Source organism: Henckelia pumila, chromosome 3 (assembly GCF_033568475.1).
Source record: "Henckelia pumila isolate YLH828 chromosome 3, ASM3356847v2, whole genome shotgun sequence".
NCBI classification, from domain to species: domain Eukaryota; kingdom Viridiplantae; phylum Streptophyta; class Magnoliopsida; order Lamiales; family Gesneriaceae; genus Henckelia; species Henckelia pumila.
The window spans coordinates 20,376,130-20,396,373 of record NC_133122.1 but is presented as its reverse complement, the minus strand read 5'-3'; the positions used below and the strand labels follow the sequence as shown (position 1 = coordinate 20,396,373).

Here is a 20,244-nt window from a genome sequence, read left to right as displayed (position 1 = left end):
TATGAATTTTTGGAAATCGTCGCTCGGTGCAGAAAACTTGTACTGCACGCGCGCGAGAATCAAGCTCGCGCGCGCGCGAGTTTCGTGATCAGATCTCTGTTTTTAACTTCTGCGCGCGCGCGAGGCCTATGCCGCGCGCGCGCGTGTTCGGGGGTCATATGTGCTCCGAAAATTCCTATTTTGTGGAGGAAATTAACTGGTAGGCGTTCCGGACCATATATATAGAAGATATAACATATTTTTGAGGGGTTCGGAAGCTCCAGAGCGCAGACAACGCAAGAGGAGGCGGCTACAAGGCTTGGGAGAGAAGATTTCTTCTTTCTTTTCTTCTTTTTATTTTTATTTTTGAATTATTGTTTTTAATTATTGAGTAGTTTATTTTCAACCAAGACGGCGTGATTGGACCGAACAAATTTATGTAGAAAACTTGGATGTTTGTTTGAGATTTTTTAGAGTTGAATTGAGTTTATTGATTATCAGATTTATCTTTGTCTTACAAATTTCTTGGCCAGTTATTTGTTTGCTTGTTAATCGATTCCAATTTGTACAGAGGAGGTTTCGATTTTGATCACTCTGATAATTAACATATTGTAAAATCGACTAGAAATAGAATTCGGTTTCAGTGTGCGGTTTAGGTGTAAACTGAATTTTCACAAATATTTAATGCATTCAAATTTGATTAGAATTACGAAAGATTAGTTCATCAATATTTGAATAGGTTTGATTGTTCTAGAAATAGACCTTTGAACAAATTAGGAGAATTCCCGTGAATTAAAATTAAATCTGAGTCCTGAATCGACTACATGTTACGTGATTTGTTCGGTACGTACGTGTGTCTTGGTTGTCTTTGTCTTGATTATTTTTATCTTCAGTTATTTTTATTCTTATTTCTTAATCAGTTTTTATTTTATATTCTTATTTTATTTAATTCAAAATCCTTCTATTATTTTGTTTAGATTAAGTAAAATAATTAATTCTTGAGAATTGACTGCAGTCTCTGTGGGATCGATACTTGGACTCTCAGTCCACTTTACTATTACTTGACCTGGTGCGCTTGCCAGTAGATTTATATCACACCGATTTAGCCGGTCAAGTTTTTGGCGCCGTTGCCGGGGACTGTTTAGTTGATATTAGGATAGATTATTTGCTTGAGGCTAGACATTTTTTTTTTATTTCTATCTTTTCGTTCTTTTCGTTTTTTTTTTATTTTATTTTAATTTTGATTTTTTTTTCTTTTCTTTTGCTTGTGAGGTACTTGGAGATGGATCATCATCAGGTGTTCACAAGATTTGGCCAGCAATACTTGGAGCCATTCTATGCTGTTTGGGGGAGATTCAATGTTTTGGCGAACAGATTTCGATGCCATAAATTTTCGAGCTACACCCTCACTCAATTTTTTTATGGTGGTTTGGATGAGATTACAAGAAGTTGGGTGGATTATGGAGCGTTGGCCACTGGCAGTCAATTGTTTAGAAGAGATGAAGACAGTGCGATGCACTTGTTAAATGATATGGCAGATTTTGACTACCATTGGCATTGTGATCCTTCACTGCAGGGTTGGAGTCACCAATATCCTCCAGATATCAACTCTAAAAATTCTGCGAACCAGCCACCGGAGCATCAAGAAGAGTGCATAGGGCGTTCCGAAGATTATGTGGCTCAGTTGGAAAATCTTGTGCGACAGCAGACAGAGTCAAATCAATTTTTAGAAAGCCGCATAAGTCTTTTGGATGAACAGATTGCGCTTATTAGAGAACCAATCTTGGATATCTGCCAATTGAGTGAAGTAACTGAGCCAGAACATGAAGAAATCATTTTTGAGGAATCATCTTGTGAAGAAGAGCCAAACGTAATAGTGGAGGAGGAAGAACTATACAAGGAGAGAGATTTTACCTCGTCAGTGGTCGTTTTATGTACACCGTTAGAAGATACTTTTTTGACATTAACGTCACCTCCACAGTATTACATCCTCTTTGAGCTTCAGCCTAGAATCAGAGTCTCTTTCCAAAGGAAAAATTTCATGCCGAGTACTGTTGGACCGACAAGCTTAAACTGCAAATATCACGCCAAGCTTGAGGGCGAAGAAATTCAAAACCCATACGTAGAATCGTATGATTCTTACTATGGGCGGCAGCCGCTCTTTGATGGTGGCTTCTGCATAGTCGGGCTATAAACTATAATTTTAGCGCTGACTGGGAGGCAACCCAGTGTTTTTGCTTTTGTTTTTATTTTGTTTTGTTTTTATTTTGTTTTTATTTGATTTTGTTTTCTTTCCCATGCCAGTTGGTCATGCCTGCCGATATATCTAAACTGATGCTACTGTCCCAGCTGATGCCGTCAAGAAGGAAGAGAATGAAACGAAAACCAGGGGAGTGTTATTTCTGTTTTCATTGTGTTTTTGTTCGTTTTGAATTCTGTTCATTTGTCTGAAGTATTGAGGGCAATGCTTTGGATAAGTATGGAGGGGTAGACTAGTTTATTTCATTATGTTTTGTGTTTGTGTTGCATAAAGTTCGTTTCATGTCTGTTTGCATATAGTGTGTTTTTGTTGTTGTTTGCATTGCATGAGTAGGATGAGTCATGATAGCCAATGATGATGAAGTTATGTTGAAAAAAAAAAAATTTGAAAAATTTTGCTCTTGACTGGACATGAGAAACTGTAGGTTGAACCGTGAATATTTTTAAGCACTAATGTTAGACCAGTGAATTGTAGCGAAAGATTTGATGAAGTTTCTGTCTGTTTGACCATTGCACGATAATAGGTGGTTTGTGGATCTTGATTGTGTTCTATGAATTTTGATGAGGCTCTAGTTTACACTTATGATCTTGGGCGCACCTAGAAAAATTTATATACAATTCCATCCGGGCCTTGAAAGGATTAAAATCCTAAAAAAAAAAAAAAATCAAATTTAAGGCTAAGTATGCGGATTCAATGGGATTGATGCTCCAACCGGGCTATAGACGAGGGGATTAGAAAGAAAAAATAGAATGATTTTTCGTATCCTAGCCAGTTATAGCTAAGTCAGCGGGTAATTATTGGGGCTAATGCAATACCGGGTGCAAAATCCGGAGGTGTGTAATTAATTATCTCAAGGGATGTGGGTTTAGTCTAGAGGTCGTTGAAAGGAATGGGTACTTGAAGAGTGAAACTTGCACTGATTTGTCATAGGTCGCTAAGCAGATTTGAGACGAATTCGGTCTAAGTTGTATGAAACTGGAATGACATTTCACACACACACGTTCACGTTCAACCGAAGGTGTATTATGAAAAGTTGAGAGCATGTCTGTGTTTTATGTTTTGTGATTAAACTTCTCGGATGCTGTGCACTCTCATGAATCATCATTACTTATGTTTTTGTTTGCATTTTGTTTTTTCATGTCTTGCTCGAGGGCGAGCAAGAGTTAAGTATGAGGGTGTTGATAAGTGCATTTTGTATGCATTATTTCATGTTATTTTTATGTCTATTTTGTGTGCATTCATATTATTTTTATGTGTTTTTATGTGTTTTAGTGCATGTGTGTGTATTTCACTCCTGGGGTTAATTTTGTTGGAAAATATATTGTTGAAGAGTGAATTGCGGACCAGCTTTGTTCAAAAAATCAAATTTAATTTTAGAGAGCTCCAAATCCGATCTTCACCGGTCAGATTAAAATTCACGATGTTTTGAAGCTGCTGTCCAAATTTCAGCTCAATCCGACGGCTAGATCTTGAGATATGAATTTTTGGAAATCGTCGCTCGGTGCAGAAAACTTGTACTGCGCGCGCGCGAGAATCAAGCTCGCGCGCGCGCGAGTTTCGTGATCAGATATCTGTTTTTAACTTCTGCGCGCGCGCGCGTGTTCGGGGGTCATATGTGCTCCGAAAATTCCTATTTTGTGGAGGAAATTAACTGGTAGGCGTTCCGGACCATATATATAGAAGATATAACATATTTTTGAGGGGTTCGGAAGCTCCAGAGCGCAGACAACGCAAGAGGAGGCGGCTACAAGGCTTGGGAGAGAAGATTTCTTCTTTCTTTTCTTCTTTTTATTTTTATTTTTGAATTATTGTTTTTAATTATTGAGAAGTTTATTTTCAACCAAGACGGCGTGATTGGACCGAACAAATTTATGTAGAAAACTTGGATGTTTGTTTGAGATTTTTTAGAGTTGAATTGAGTTTATTGATTATCAGATTTATCTTTGCCTTACAAATTTCTTGGCCAGTTATTTGTTTGCTTGTTAATCGATTCCAATTTGTACAGAGGAGGTTTCGATTTTGATCACTCTGATAATTAACATATTGTAAAATCGACTAGAAATAGAATTCGGTTTCAGTGTGCGGTTTAGGTGTAAACTGAATTTTCACAAATATTTAATGCATTCAAATTTGATTAGAATTACGAAAGATTAGTTCATCAATATTTGAATAGGTTTGATTGTTCTAGAAATAGACCTTTGAACAAATTAGGAGAATTCCCGTGAATTAAAATTAAATCTGAGTCCTGAATCGACTACATGTTACGTGATTTGTTCGGTATCTATGTGTGTCTTGGTTGTCTTTGTCTTGATTATTTTTATCTTCAGTTATTTTTATTCTTATTTCTTAATCAGTTTTTATTTTATATTCTTAATTTATTTAATTCAAAATCCTTCTATTATTTTGTCTAGATTAAGTAAAATAATTAATTCTTGAGAATTGACTGCAGTCTCTGTGGGATCGATACTTGGACTCTCAGTCCACTTTACTATTACTTGACCTGGTGCGCTTGCCAGTAGATTTATATCACACCGATTTAGCCGGTCAACTACCGAGAAGGAATAGATACACCAATTGAAATAACAGTTCGTGACAAAAGAATACGTAATTTCGAGGATTCTATCCTTGGAAAAATTGAAAGAAATTTATGTTACAAAAAGATGAAATTTTGTATTTATCCACAATACAATATATCTTTTTTTGATAAAAACATAAATGACGTTTTAACATTAGATTATTACTTTTATAGAAATAATCTTATGTTAACAGGAAACCATCCGATCAATATAAACTATGTTGTCGGTTTAGCAATAAGTAATAATTCTCAAACAGGAATAATTTCAACAAAACCAACTATTTTTGTTGAAAGAATGTTTGAAAATATTACAAGAATTGAACACCCTCGAAAAGCATTTATTGAAGAAATAAATCCCTATAAAAGATGGAGTTCAGATGACCTCCAAATCACAAAACAGTCTGTACCAAGAAGATCATTATCATTTGCTAGAAATGATGAAGATATTCTTGATAAGATTGGAACCATGAATCAAAATATTCTTAAAATTAAACAAGCTATTGTTAATGAGTCAACCTCATCGCAATGACGTCCTTAATAAAATTAGAAAAAGATCTAGGAGATTTAGAAAATAATATTAATAAGATCAATCTATCAATACAAGAATTAGAGAAGAATTTCAAAGAACATATTGATTTAGCAACAACTAGATTAATAATTGAACAAGAAATACATAGTAATGAAATATTAAACTATCTTAAGGAAGTTCTTCCAATAAATAAAGGAAAAAGAAAAATGGAAGAAGAACCTCCATTCAAAATTGAATCATGGTATAGAAATCCCCTTAGTTATGACAAACATAAGTATGGAGATGTTTAGTGAAACCGACTCATCTGATTTTGAACAAATAGGAGTAAATACAGAAGAATTATATCATTCACATCAGGACTCAGAACAATACAGAGATATGGATATTTCAGAATCAAAATCTGAAGATGATTCTAGATCACGATTAAATCTACGAACGAATGTAGAAGGTAGTGGTGGAAGAGATGATGAAGAATTTAAATATAACAGAGACCAATACTCTGGATCTTACAAAGATGTTAGAGATATTCTTAGAGAATCAAAAACATCAGGATTTGTGAAACAGAATATCTTAGATTTAGGTTGTTCAACATCCAAAGAAAGAAAATCAAAGATAGATCATTGGGCAAATGAACTATCAGTACAAATTTAATTAACACCATTATTAGACAAAAATGATAATATTCAAGTTTTAACTCATGGGATGATAAAAATGACACTGGTAGGAGCAGTAAGAACTTGGGCTGAAAACCTAGTAATTACTAATCTACCACAAGGAATGACAGGACATCGATATTTCAAACTATTTGTTGATGCCTTGTACCAAGAATTTTTAGGAGTTTCTAATAATGATGCTAATTTGGTAGCGAAGAACATAGAATAAAATAGAGCAATCTTTATTTTAGATAATATTAAATTATGCAATTTATATTACTTAAAAGAATTTATTTGTGATTATGAAACAAACTATTATCAATTAATAGATGCTGATAAAAAGGAACATTATAAACTAAGTATCTTTAATAAGATACCTAATATACCTATAAACAGTAAAGATGAATTCTTAACTAGTCCTTATGCTAAAAATTTAGGAGGAGCTATTAAATTCATCAAAGACATAATAACAAAGAAATGTCATGAAGTAACACTAAATAAAAGAATCTCTAAATCCTACAAACAAAACAATAAACTTTGTTGTGACAAAATGGAATTCACAGTAAAAGAATACGGTTGCAAAACAAACATGTCACACAAATATTTAAAACGACAGAAACAGAATAAATTTAATAAACTTTATAAATCTTTTAATAAGAAATTTATTCCCTATAAGAAAAATAAATTTAAAAAGAATTTCTTCAGAAAACCTAATAAAAGAAAATTTTATAAAAAGTTTGATAACAAAAAACCACCTTGCCCAAAGGGTAAAGGAAAGAATTGCACATGTTGGTTGTGCAATGAAGAAGGACATTATGCGAATGAATGTCCAAAACAAAACGAAAAATAAAATAAAATTAAACTTCTTGAAGAAATATATACTATTGGATTCTATCCCGTAGAAACAATTGAATTTTTATCCGACGATGAAAATATTTATTATCTTGATGAATCAAGTGAATCAGATTTTGAATCCGATTCCACATTTGATAATTCAAGAAATAATAATAATGATTAAAATAACGACAATGGCATTTTCGGAAAGACAAATATAGGGAGTAAATTGAAAGTTATGTTTGATTTAGGGAGTTATCTACAAGTTGCCCTATTTTATATTGGTTTGTTTGACTTGCAATATATATAAAAGAATATTTAACTATGTTTTAGTGAATAAATTTTTTTAAAAAAATTTCAAAATTGCTCCTCACACATTTGGGGAAGGTGCAATGTATTGCAACTGAAAATTTACCAAACCAAAATAATTGGTTTGATTCAAGTTTTGGAGGTGGTTTGATTATAGTTTTAGAGGAAATAAACCAGATCAAACAGATTATACTAATATAAAAAAAAATATGTAATATTTTTTGTAATTTACTGAGATTTTTCTTGGATATAGAAATATTTTGTTTGCTTTTTTAGTTTGTGTTATGTTTATTGTTTTTTGTTTTAGTTGGAGGAGGAGACTGTTATAATTGAGTCATGAACTTGAGAGTTCGTTCCGAATTTAGAACTTTGGTGTCAGAAGAACTACGTGACATTAACATTTTTTGTTAAGTTATTCACTAGCTTTGTGAATAGTATTATAAATTCAATATTTATTTAACACAGAGTTTTCTTTTTTTTTTTTAAAGTTATTTATCACAGAGTTCAGACCAAATAAACGGCATCATTACATAACCACAGGTCCACAGCCACAAAATTTAGGTTTTTTTTACAAGTTATAAAATTTTGTAACCTGCATAAATATTTTATTTTATGACATTTTACTTAGTCATTCTAGTTTATAATAAATAAAATTTTCACAAACTTCTATCAAATGTTAATCGCTAATTTTTTCAAACCACAATATATAACTCAGGAACTAATTCATTATGAAAGTCAAAACCTAATAGTAATCATCCAAACCAGGAAGGTTCTATGCTCCACCGGGTGCTCTTCACACGGTGGATTTTGGCCCTTCATTGGGCATGAGGCCCACATACCAAATCGAAATTCATGACTTCGTTATAAATAATTCATGGTTTGGTTTGTTTGATTTGAAATATCATAAAACCAATTATGTATGATTTGATTCGAAGTTTCATCTAAAATCGAACAAAACCATGGTCACAGAAGCATTTTACTTTTAAAATTAAGTGTTTTTTTTAAAGTGTGTTTGGATTAGGAAATCAAAAGAGAAAAAGTATTTTTTTTTTTTAAAAAAAAAAGTGCTTATATTGTTTCAAATGTGTTAGGATAATGTGTTTTTAAAAGCACTTAATTAAATCAAAATAAGTGCTTTTTTAAAAGCTCTTATTTATAGCTTTTCAAATGCTTTTTTAAAACTCAACTTAAAAAAATGCTTTCAATCTATTTATTCAAACACAAAATTATTACAATTTTTCTTTAAAAATTAATTTTAAAAAACAACTTAATAACACACTTTTGAAAGTAAAATGCTTCTGTATCCAAACTAGCCCTAAGTAGGGTGTTCATCGGTCGGTAAGATTTTAATTTGTCCAAATTCGGTTCGATTTTCCGATTTTTGGTTTATGAAAAATGTAATCCGAAGTCAAACATTTTACTTCGGTTCGATTATGTTTGGTCGGTTTGATCAATAATACATAACACAATAAAATATAGAGGTGTTCATCGGCCGGTTCGATTCCGTTTTTGGTTTTTTATTTCATTTATTTCAATTTTAGTTTTAGAAATATATAATTTGATATCCGAACTATTTTTCTTCGATTCGATTTTCTACCAAAATGGTTCGATTATTTCAGTCGATAATTGCGATTTTGATACGATTATTAAAATTAATAATATAAATATATTGTAAAATATAATATGTTATCATTTTAAATGATTTCTTAAAAAAAAATTTAAAAATAAAGTTTAAATAAATTACATAAACAAAAATCAACTAAAAATTACATTAAATAACCATAAATTAACCAACTATGAATTACAAAAATAATAATGAATTACATAAACAACAATCAACTAAAAATTATTCAAAATGATCATTTATTCACTAATTAAATATCATCTCATAACATATATAATATATTTACAAATATAAATAAAATTATTATTTTATTAAAGTTTCATTTTTTTTATCGGTTCGATTTTGACATATATAATCCAAAAGCGAACCAAATAAATTTTGATTTTAAGATTTTTATCCGAATTACAAAATACGATTTCCAGTTCGGTTCGGTATTGATTATTTCGGTTTGGATTTACGATTTTTTCGATTTTATCCGAAATTTGAACACCCCTAGCTCTAAGTTGGCTTTTAAAAGCATTTTTTTAATTAAAAGCTGTAGTAATTTTGTATTTGGATAAATAAATTGAAATCATTTTTTTAGTTTGATTTATAAAAAAAACATTTGAAAAGTTATAAATATGTGCTTTTAAAAAAAATTATTAATAAGTGTTTTTAAAAGCACTGCATATCTACTCAAACACATTTGGAACAATAAAAGCGATTTTTTTAATTAAAAAAACATTTTTTTCTCTTCTAGCTTCTTAATCCAAACGCACTCTTAAACACTATTAAGTGATAATTTTTTTCTTGTTTTGTTTTATCACAATTAGTTAGATTGATAATCTATAACATAGGAGAAGCCTAGCCCCCCATGTCATGTTTGGCCGGTAAGATATGTAAATGAGATAATTGAAACTCAAACTCGATAATGCAAAAATTTGTGATCAAGAAAAAACTCAAAAAAAATTCTACCAAGCAATTTCAAACACTACCTTATAATAGTAAGAGAACAAAAAACATTGTCGGAGTGGAGTTATTCAAGTCGCTCATTTTAAAATAATTGATTTAATTGTTCCAAAATTTATTTGAAGGTTGCTACTTACTATTTAGTATTTACTGCTTGCGTTGGGCTGTCACGAAATAGAAGGCGTATATATACGGCGATTTAATTGTTCCAAAACTTTAATTTTCTCCGATTGATGATCTAATAAGATTATAATATGGTCCAAGAAACTGGTGAAAGAATCGATTCAGCCCAGTGGAAATGGGCCCGTAACCCAATCTGTTTAAAACTGCAAGGCTCGCAAACCTAAAGTCTAAAGAACTTGAACCATACATACATACATATATATATATTGAGTTGCAAACTTGAGTACTTGACCTATTCGTACAAATTTATGTGTAATTATTATTTATCAGTAAGCCATCTTATATTGATATATAGTTGAGAACCATTTTGGGTTTAGAAATAACTAATCCATTTTGAATAATAAAATTTTTAAATATGTTTAAATGTTTAAAATGAGTCTCAATATTTTTTGAGAATATAAGAATATCATCTATGTAAACAATAATAAAGTCACTATAAGGGGTAAAGATATCAATCATAATCTTGCAATATTTGCATAAGATTCTTCAGAATCAAGAATTACCTTATTCTTACCTTTTTGTTTAAAGAATTCTTGAAACTCATCATATAAAGGATCATTTTTTTTTGGATAGTATTACTATCAGAAGAACTAGAAATATGTTGGCCCATGAGGCGTTGATTTTCAAATTGAGCTAACAGCCTTGGAGCATTGCCAATATAATTTGGGGGTTTTCCTCTTACTCCTCTTCCTCTATAAGAGGAAAATTCACCACGATCCCTATTCATTCCTGCCATCATTAGATAAATATTCACGGGTTAAGAAATCAAGAAGATAATTTTCGATGGTATAAAGATACTTTTCTTTCTAAAATTTATGAATTACCGGATTGTAATAACAATCAATGGAAAGCCAAATTTATTGATGGTCTTCCTCATCTCTTTGCTGAAAAAGTCAAAAAAATTCTTCGTAAAGATAATATTTCTATTCAGTATGATAATTATACTTACGGTAACTTAATTAGTACTTGTATTCAGGAAGGTTTATCTTTATGTAATGATTTAAAATTAAATAATCAGTTAAAAAGACAAAATATTTTTGAAAGAAAACAGCTTGGTCATTTCTGTGATCAATTTAGTTGATAATCAAGCAAGGTCAGTTAGATAATATTTTTTATGCTCGTTTGGGTTAAACGATTTATTAACAAATACACAAATTCATATGAGATCGTCTTTGTGAAACCTATGTTCCACATGAAAAAAATGAAAACTTTAAAATGAGTTTAAAATGAGCTACAATGGATTTTTATAGCAACTTGTGTTAATCATTTTCGTAAAGCGATAACGAATACGAATTAGTTGCTATAAAGCCCATTGTACAGTCGCGCAAGCGCTAGCCTGAACCCGAAGCGTGACAGAAATGTCAGAAACGAGGACTTCGCGTTCTGAAGGAGGAGTGATTGTGAGACCCCTGTCCCACATGGAAAAAATGAAAGCTTTAAAATGAACTATAATGGACTTATATAGCAACTTGTTTAATCATTTCGTAAAGCGAGGACACCTTCTGAAGGAGAAAGAAGGGTGGGGTGATTGTGAGACCTCTGTCCCACATGGTAAAAATGAAAGTTTTATTTTTTTATTATTTTTTTGAGGAGCAAATGAAAGCTTTAAATGGACGCGTTCTGAAGGAGGGGTGATTGTGAGACCACTGTCTCACATGAGAAAAATGAAAGCTTTAAAATGAACTACAATGGACTTATATAGCAACTTTTGTTAATCATTTCGTAAAGCGATGACGAATACGAAGTAGTTGTTATAGGGGCCTATTGTGCAGTCGCGCAGGCGCGGGCCTGGGTCTGGGGCGTGACAGTCTTATTAATCAATTTTGTGAGACGAATCACCGATTCGACCCGACTCATAAAAAAAAACTTTATTTTTTATGTCAAAAGTAATTTTTTTCCACAAAAAATATGGATCGAGTTGATCCGCATCACTAATTTATTAGTAAATAACGTAATATTTCCCTTTGAAATTAAACCCTTATAGAACTTATTTTTTCCTCTATAATTATGAAGGTTTTGACTTTTAATGGCGTAAAACGCGTCATAACGTGAATGTCAAACTTAAAATTTTTTAAGTGTAAGCAAACTTAGTACAGGCTTAAACATGAAATAGTGTTTTCAATTTTTATTATACTTTTAATTATTTAAGACTAACATTTAATAAAATGATATATATACCATAAATATAAGATTAGTAGATATTTCAAGTTCTCAACTATAAATATACATATTTATTGAAATACTTTCATTTAAAAAAATAAATGAAATCATTCGTTCTAAAAAGTAGTTGCTTAATCGAGTTTATGCGTGTTAGAGCTTAAGCGAGCTTTATACAACAATGCTAAAATATTTCTAAAAGGTTAATCTTATTAATTAGGAAAAATTGCTTTTTTGGTCTTGTATGTTTGTCACTTTGCGATTTCAGTCCTTTATATTTTCAGATTTTAGTTTTAGTCCGCTATCTTTATTTTTTTGACAATTTTAGTCCTTTTTCCGACATGGTGCTGACGTGGCACCAATTCAGTGCCGATGTGGAGCTGACGTGTACAGTGTCACGTAAGCATTTTCGAATAAAAAGGACCGAAATTACCAAAAATCAGAACATGCAGGACTAAAACTGAAATGTGAAAACATAGAGAACCAAAATCGCAAAGTGACAAACATATATGACAAAATTTGCGATTTTCCTATTAATTAACTTCAGAAAAATTACAATACTATCCCGTAAATAAAGTTATTTTGATCGTTAAGTTAACTAAAATTTAATTTTGTTCCAATAAATTTGATCCTTTTTAGCTCGACATCGTTAAAATTTAGAAATATCTGGCATCATATCTGTAATATTTAGCGGCACATTCCTGATTATTATTTTCATTATATCAAGAGTCCAATAAAAAAATAATAAATGTAAAAACTGAATTGATTTATTGGATTAAAACGAAATTTTGACTAATGACTATCGAAACTCAAAATGTACCTACTTACAATACAATCTCACTAATTTGTCCATCCTACTAGCTTTATAAATAATTACTTTTACTATCTTATTTGTGTATATTATCAAGGAAATACAATTACTTTTGTCTTTGCTTGATTTTTTTCGAACCGTGAAATAAGCTGTTTGACAGCTTATAAGCTGTTTTTAAAAAAGTAAGGGAGATGTATTTTTTTTCAAAAAGATCTTATTTTAACATTCTATTTCTCTAAAATATCTTTGAATATTTTAATAAATCTCCATCATATCCTCCACTCATTAGATATTAAATATTATTTTAAAAAAAATTTCAAATCACATAAATTTTTCTAAAGTAAAATATTAAAACAATTTTATTTTTTAATATAGGTCTATTCTAAAACTATTTTCATATAAGTATATCTCAAAACATTATTTTCATAGAATAAGTTCTTACCCAAACACTTCAACAACTTATTTTTAAAATAAGTTCTAACAACTTATAAGCTAATAACAGCTTTTAAGCTTTAGGAGCTTATAAGTTCTTTTTAATAAGCTTAGCCAAACTATATATTTCAAGTTCTCAACTATAAAGATACATATTTATTGAAATACGTACTTTCATTTAGAAAGATAAATGAAATCATTCGTTCTAAAAAGTAGTTGTTTAATCGAGTTTAAGCGTATTAAAGCTTAAGCGAGCTTTATACAACAATGCTAAAATATTTCTAAAAGGCTAATCTTATTAATTAACTTCAGAAAAATTACAATACTATCCCGTAAATAAAGTTATTTTGTATTTTGATCCTTAAGTTAACTAAAATTTAATTTTGTTCCAATAAATATGATCTTTTTTAGCGCGACATCGTTAGAACTTAGAATTTAGAAATATCTGGCATCATATCGGTAATATTTAGCGGCACATTCCTGATTATTATTTTCATATCAAGAGTCCAATAAAAAAAGAATAAATGTAAAAATTGAATTGACTTATTGGATTAAAACGAAATTTTGACTAATGACTATCGAAACTCAAAATGTACCTATTTACAATACAATCTCACTAAGTCCATCCTACTAGCTTTATAAATAATTACTTTTAATATCTTATTTGTGTATATTATCACGAAAATACAATTACTTTTGTCTTTGTTTGATTTTTTTTTTTTAAAAAAAATCTTTCAACCTCGAACCGTGAAAACTATCGACTCGATTCATAAAAGTAGCTAGTATCACGACGAGTATTAATTTCTCAAAACCAAAATCAAAATCAAAGATGGTGACATGTTAGGAAACTAGCCTCACTTATTGTGTTTGCTAGTGTAGTTTCTTTTTTCTTTTGAAGTTAAGGATCGGAATGGATTCATGTGAAAACGCTACATAGCAAAGTGTTTTGTCGTTTGGCATGTTGAAATATAGTAATAATATCGCAAAGAGAGAAAGAAAGATATTGGTTTGTCACGACAAAGAATAATTTTTGGACTTAATGAGTAAGGAACCCATGAACAAGTTTTTGCCATTATCAACAACTAAATGATTATTATTATTTTTTTTAGGAATAAACAACTGATCTCTATGATTTGTTGTATGGGGTCCTTTCTGAAAACTAATATCAATATATTAAATTTTCTCCCCCACAGAGAGTTGAAAAAAAAAAAAAGAAAAGCTTTTGTTCAATTAATAGACACCACGAGAAATAGAAGAATAGAGGGCCCCATTACTTTAAAATAAAACATCGGTCAATTCGCTTAAAAGGCGGTCCGATTCGTTTTCAACCCAATCTCTCCTATCATTATTATATACTAATATGCAACGCCCATCATTAATTTTTTTTTTGAACAAGAATAAATTTAATTTAAATGAAATAAAAACATAAATATTTATAATTATTTTAAACATTAATTTTTTTTATTATTTTATGATTGATTGGAAAATTAGAGAGAGAAGAGGTTGAAGAGAGGAAACTAAGGAGAATAAAAATAGTGGGTTATATTTATATATATAATATTGTTTTTTATTATAATTTTTTTATCATATATAATGAATTTAATTTGAATGAAATAAAATATGTAAATATATAAATATTTATAACTATGTTAAGCATTAAATATTTTGTATTATGTGGATGGTTGATTGAAAAATTAGATAAAAGACGGGATTGGCTGGAGGCCAGTTTGGAAACAAAAGTCATTGAATTAAAAAAAAACACATAAATAAATTCAGCTTTTTAAAATGTTTTCATTAAAAAAATCAAAAACGATTTTAGCGTTTGGATAAATGTTTAAAAAATGATTTTTAAATAGAAACAAAAGCAAAAGACAAAAATTCAAAATTTATGGCTTTCAAAAAAACACTTATTTGGATTTAAATAAGTGTTTTTTTTAAAAAAACAACTGTTGTAACCATTCACATAAGTTTTTAAGAAAACTTATTTTTTAAAAAAATAAATGTTTTTTTTCGGTTGGCTTCCGTAACCAAACACACTATAAGAAAAAAAAAAATTGTAGGCTTCACCAACGCATCACTAAATAATTTAACTTTAATATATATCGATAGAGACAAATATATATATAGTACATATATAAAAATAAATAAAATGCATTACATAATATTTAAAAACAATTGATACCGATTTTTAAAATCTTAAATTTATTTGAGTGTCAATTAGTTTTTTTTTTTTTTTTGGGAAAGGATAAATTTACGTTTTCTGGCCAGAATAAAGTGGTAGAGCGGGGACCGATTGTGAAAGATAGATCTGTGTAATTGGGTGACCACTGACCCGTCTTGATATTATATGTCTCAACTGGAACGTGCATTTGTTAGCCTATTTAAAAAAAAAAAAAAAAAAGTGGATCACAAATAACATCTCTCATTTTATAACGTACTAACATCGTTATCATATCTAATTAGCTAGTTTAATAATCACCTTATAAATTATATCTTCACAATCCTATCAACATAAAAGTAAATGCAACCTTAATGAAACTTTAAAACATGGATGAAGAAATAATTTATTGGTATGATATTTATAATTATTACAAACAATAATTAGGATTGAACATATAGTTTTGGTGAAGGGTGAAATTAAAATTTTAATTATATCATGTATACAATTAAGTCATTTTGTTTATGTGATAAGATAAATAATACATAGATAAGTAATATAATGCAATAAAAATAAATAAAAAATGATAGTTAATATAATATTTATTTTGATTGATAAATTATAGTTTGATTTGATTTGATTGACTAGATTTTAGATAAAATGATAAATTATAATTTTATCTTTTTAAAAATTAATAAAATATGAATAATATTATTTCTAAAAGATAATATAGTAATTTAAATTCAATGATTTGATTGATGTAAGATAAATAATTAATGATTTGATTGAATTAAGATAAATAATTAATAGATAGATAAATAAATAATATGACAAAAAAAACGTGAGATTTGATAAGATAAATTATACATAAATTAATAATATATGTAACCAAACGATACCTTATAAAATTTCAATGTATTGATTTTCCAATTATCAATTAATTCATGGACAAAGACGATTTTTACTCGTTATTTTTTTAAAAGAAAAATTTTACTCGCAAGAGAGTAAACAAATATGTAAGAGTTAAAGAGTTACGACAACCCTAGATATTTTTTTAAAAAAAGTGGGTGGATGTTGACGTCATCGTTCATGGCATCATGCGATTTAATTTGATGAGATATGAAAAATAGGAAATTGTTAATAGAAGATTTCACAAATAATTTATATATAACCGATCTATCCAAAAAAAGATATGATCATTGATATCCTAGTAGGATACTCCGGGTGGCCAAAACCCCGGGTGATACCCTGCAAGTCGGGTGGTCGGGACAGCGGAGTAGGTCCTAACCCGACTATCTTTAGGGTGTGGTGATATAACCCGGGGAGTATAAGCACTCGGGAGACCCCGGGAGGTCCGGGTGGCTAGGAAACAGCCACGTCTGCTTAGAGTGTGCTAGGAGCAAATCCCCGACCAAATCATTATGGACCATGCTCTAACGGAGTAGATTTTTTCCTGGAACTACGGATGTCTAAAACACACGTGATGGCCGTCCCATCACCCTAAAAGCCGTCAGTCAGCCCATATCCAGTAATCATTGAAAGCCCAAGGGGGCCATTATAAAAGCAAGAGAGGACTTACTCTCTGCAGAACAATAATTCACCCATCTTTTCCGCCCGGGAGTTTCCTCATCCCCGGGTAGTCATTTTGTGATAATCGCATCATTGGCGCCATCTGTGGGAAAGTGAGTCTAAGGCGTAGATATGATCATCATCGATGATCCTGAAAGCTCTCGTCGAGCAGTGGCCGCAATCCAGGAGCAAATGAACGCTATGGTGGACGCGGCTGTACAAAGAATCATGGCGATACAACAAGGAGAAAAGGAGGGCCAAAGGAAGGATAATGAAAAAGAAGTAGAAGGGGAAGAAGAGCCAGGACCGAGGCCCGAGAAAGAGAAGAGTAAAGGCATACACGTGGAGGATGAGGGAAAATCACATGCAGGATCGGCAAATGTCACCATGGCAGGGGAGCTGGAAATGTTGAAACAAAAAATACAAAAACTGGAGAATACTGACCCGCGGGAATCTTCGCGGGTCAAAAGTTTGGGCTGTCCCTTTTCTTCGAAAATCATTGGGGAGCCATTGCCAGTCTATTTCAAGTCCGCCAAATTCAAAGAGTATGATGGCAGCGCTGATCCCGAGGAGCATGTAACCCGGTTTGAGAACGTGGCAATGTTGCATTGTTATGGTGATCAAATCAAGTGCAAGGTATTTCTAACTACCTTGGTGGACTCCGCCCAGAGATGGTTCGAAAATCTGGAAGAAGGAAGCATTAAGACTTTCAAAGAATTCCGGGAGGTCTTTTTGCAACACTTCAGCAGCAGCAAGCGATACAAGAAAACCACTCTCAGCCTCTTCGAGATAAAGCAGCTAAACGAGGAGTCTCTAAGAGCTTATATTAAAAAGGTCAATAGAGTGGCCCTGGAAGCGCCTGCATGTGCACCTGAAACCAAAATCACTGCTTTCACGCAAGGGCTTAGAGAAGGAGAATTCTTCCGGTCTTTGGTCAAGAGGGCCCCCCGGTACTTCGAGGACCTCTTGGCTCGAGCCGAGAAATATATCAATATGGAGGAGGCCCAGCGACAAAAGAGGGAGAAGGACAGGAGGGAAGAGCAAAAGGAGAAAGGAAACCAGGGTAGTCAAGGAAGAAGAAGGCAGGATCAACCGGGGAGGCTTGCTGCTTTTGCTCCTCACAGGGTAGCCCGGGATCGGGAAATCCACTTGTGTGAGGAGAATGTCCAGCCGTTGCCTCCAAAAAGACCGGAAAAATACTGTTCGATACACCGGGTTAACACACACGACACTAGCGAGTGTCGGAGGCTCATCGTGGAGCCAGGACAGCCTGTGCCCGAGGAAACAAAGCATGTGGAGAAAAAGCAGAGGGGACGCCCCTGGGTACCCCGGTTTGACATCTCGCGAGACAATAGGCCTGACCCCTCGAAAGTCCGGGAGGTAACGTCACGGGGGCCTGACAAAGGACCCCGAGAGGGATCTTCCAAAGGGGTGATCAACATGATTTCGGGAGGATCCACTGATGGGGACTCTAATAGGGCGCGGAAATCTTGGAGCAAAAGAGAAGTCCTGGGAATCGAGGCCCGGATACCAGACCCCTACCCGGTCATTACATTTGGGATTGAGGATCTGGAGGGAATATGTCTACCCCACAACGATGCTTTACTCATCCGAGCGCAGGTGGCTAATTATGACATAAGAAGGGTGTTCGTGGATTCGGGGAGTTCTGTGAATGTCATTTTCCAGGATGCATTCGAACAAATGGACTTGCGGGGATGTGAGGTTAACCCCGTAAAAACATCCTGCATGGATTTGCAGGACATACCATTCGGCCCAAAGGAGAAGTGCGGTTGCCTATTACGTTAGGATCGGGCGATACAAAGAAGACTGTCATGGCCCTCTTCACCGTGGTGGAGGCCCCCTCTTCCTACAATATTATCTTAGGAAGGACGGCCTTAAATGCCTTTAGGGCTGTGGCTTCCGCTTACCACCAAAAGATCAAATTTCCGGTGGGGGATCAGGTGGGCGAAGTAAAGGGAGATCAGCACTCCTCTCGACGGTGTTATGCGGACACTATCCGGGTGGATAACAAGAGGGCACGAAGGACGGAATGGAGGGATGGTTCCAGACAGGAAGAGATGTGCGCGGTAGGAGAAGTAAAAGAAGAGTATGAGGAGGTGGAGGTAGTGCTTGGACAGCCGGGGAGGATCGCCCGGGTGGCTCGGGGTATGGATCCTGCTTTGGCTGAGTAATTAAAGACCTGCCTGGCCCAGAACGCGGATGTGTTTGCCTGGTCTCCTAAGGAGCTAACTGGAGTTCCGGCCCATTTGGCAGAGCATAGGCTAAATATCCTCCCAGGATCTCGGCCTATCAGACAAAAGAAGAGACACTTTGGGGCAGAAAAAGACAAGGTCATTGCTGAGCAAGTCTGGGAACTGCTGGAAGCAGGTCACATCAAGGAGGTACAGTTTCCTACTTGGTTATCTAACGTAGTGCTTGTAACGCCCAAAAATTCGTCACGTAAATTCGCATGCATAACTAGGAGATTTAATAATTTTAAAATAATGTGAAAATGTGTTAAATTGTTTTTATGAGTGATTATTTAAATTAATTGATTTATTTGCATGTTTTAAATATTGTTTCGGCATTTAAATCTGTATGATGTGATTTATGAATTTATTTGAGAAAGTTTATTTTATGATCGCGTAGGCGGGACCGTGGACGGACGAGATGTTATTTTCACCCAAAATGTTTTATGAGATTTTTAAGAGCCTTAAAATATTATTTTAAGGTTAGATTTTAAGAAAATTATGGTATTTATATATATGTATATTTATGTGTCCATTTTTATCCAAAATAAGTCATTTTAATGACTTTTAATAACTTTTAAAATTACATTTAATTATTATTACGGGATTTTTATTATGTTACCTAATCTATATTTTTTATTTATGAGTTTTAAATATATTTTATGGTATAATTATCTATTTATCTTAATTAGTGTAATTTAATTTATTTTAACCTAAATTATTCTCCCTAAAACTCTATCCCTATCTCATGCCAAAACTCTCTTAGCCGCCTCCATAAATCTTCAGAAAATTTTTCATCGTCAAGAACGCATCACACACAATTTTCTTAAAGTTTTTCGGCTAGGATTTTCAAGCCGTTCGTCCCGGCGAGCCCGATACGCGTCAATTTCTTCGTTTTGTCCAAATCTTCAACAAAGCACGCTTCGAATCCATTCTTGGCCACCGTTTAAATCATATACACTGTTAAAAAGCAT

The 20,244-nt window shown here is 32.5% G+C and overlaps 1 protein-coding gene across 1 annotated transcript; it reads left to right on the top strand.

Moving 5' to 3' along the window:
- The first annotated feature begins 17,153 nt into the window (after positions 1-17,153).
- On the top strand, positions 17,154-18,827 carry LOC140888211 (uncharacterized). Its single transcript, XM_073295903.1, has one exon. The coding sequence runs from the start codon at positions 17,154-17,156 to the stop codon at positions 18,825-18,827; it is 1,674 nt and encodes a 557-aa protein (XP_073152004.1).
- Positions 18,828-20,244: the final 1,417 nt, after the last annotated feature.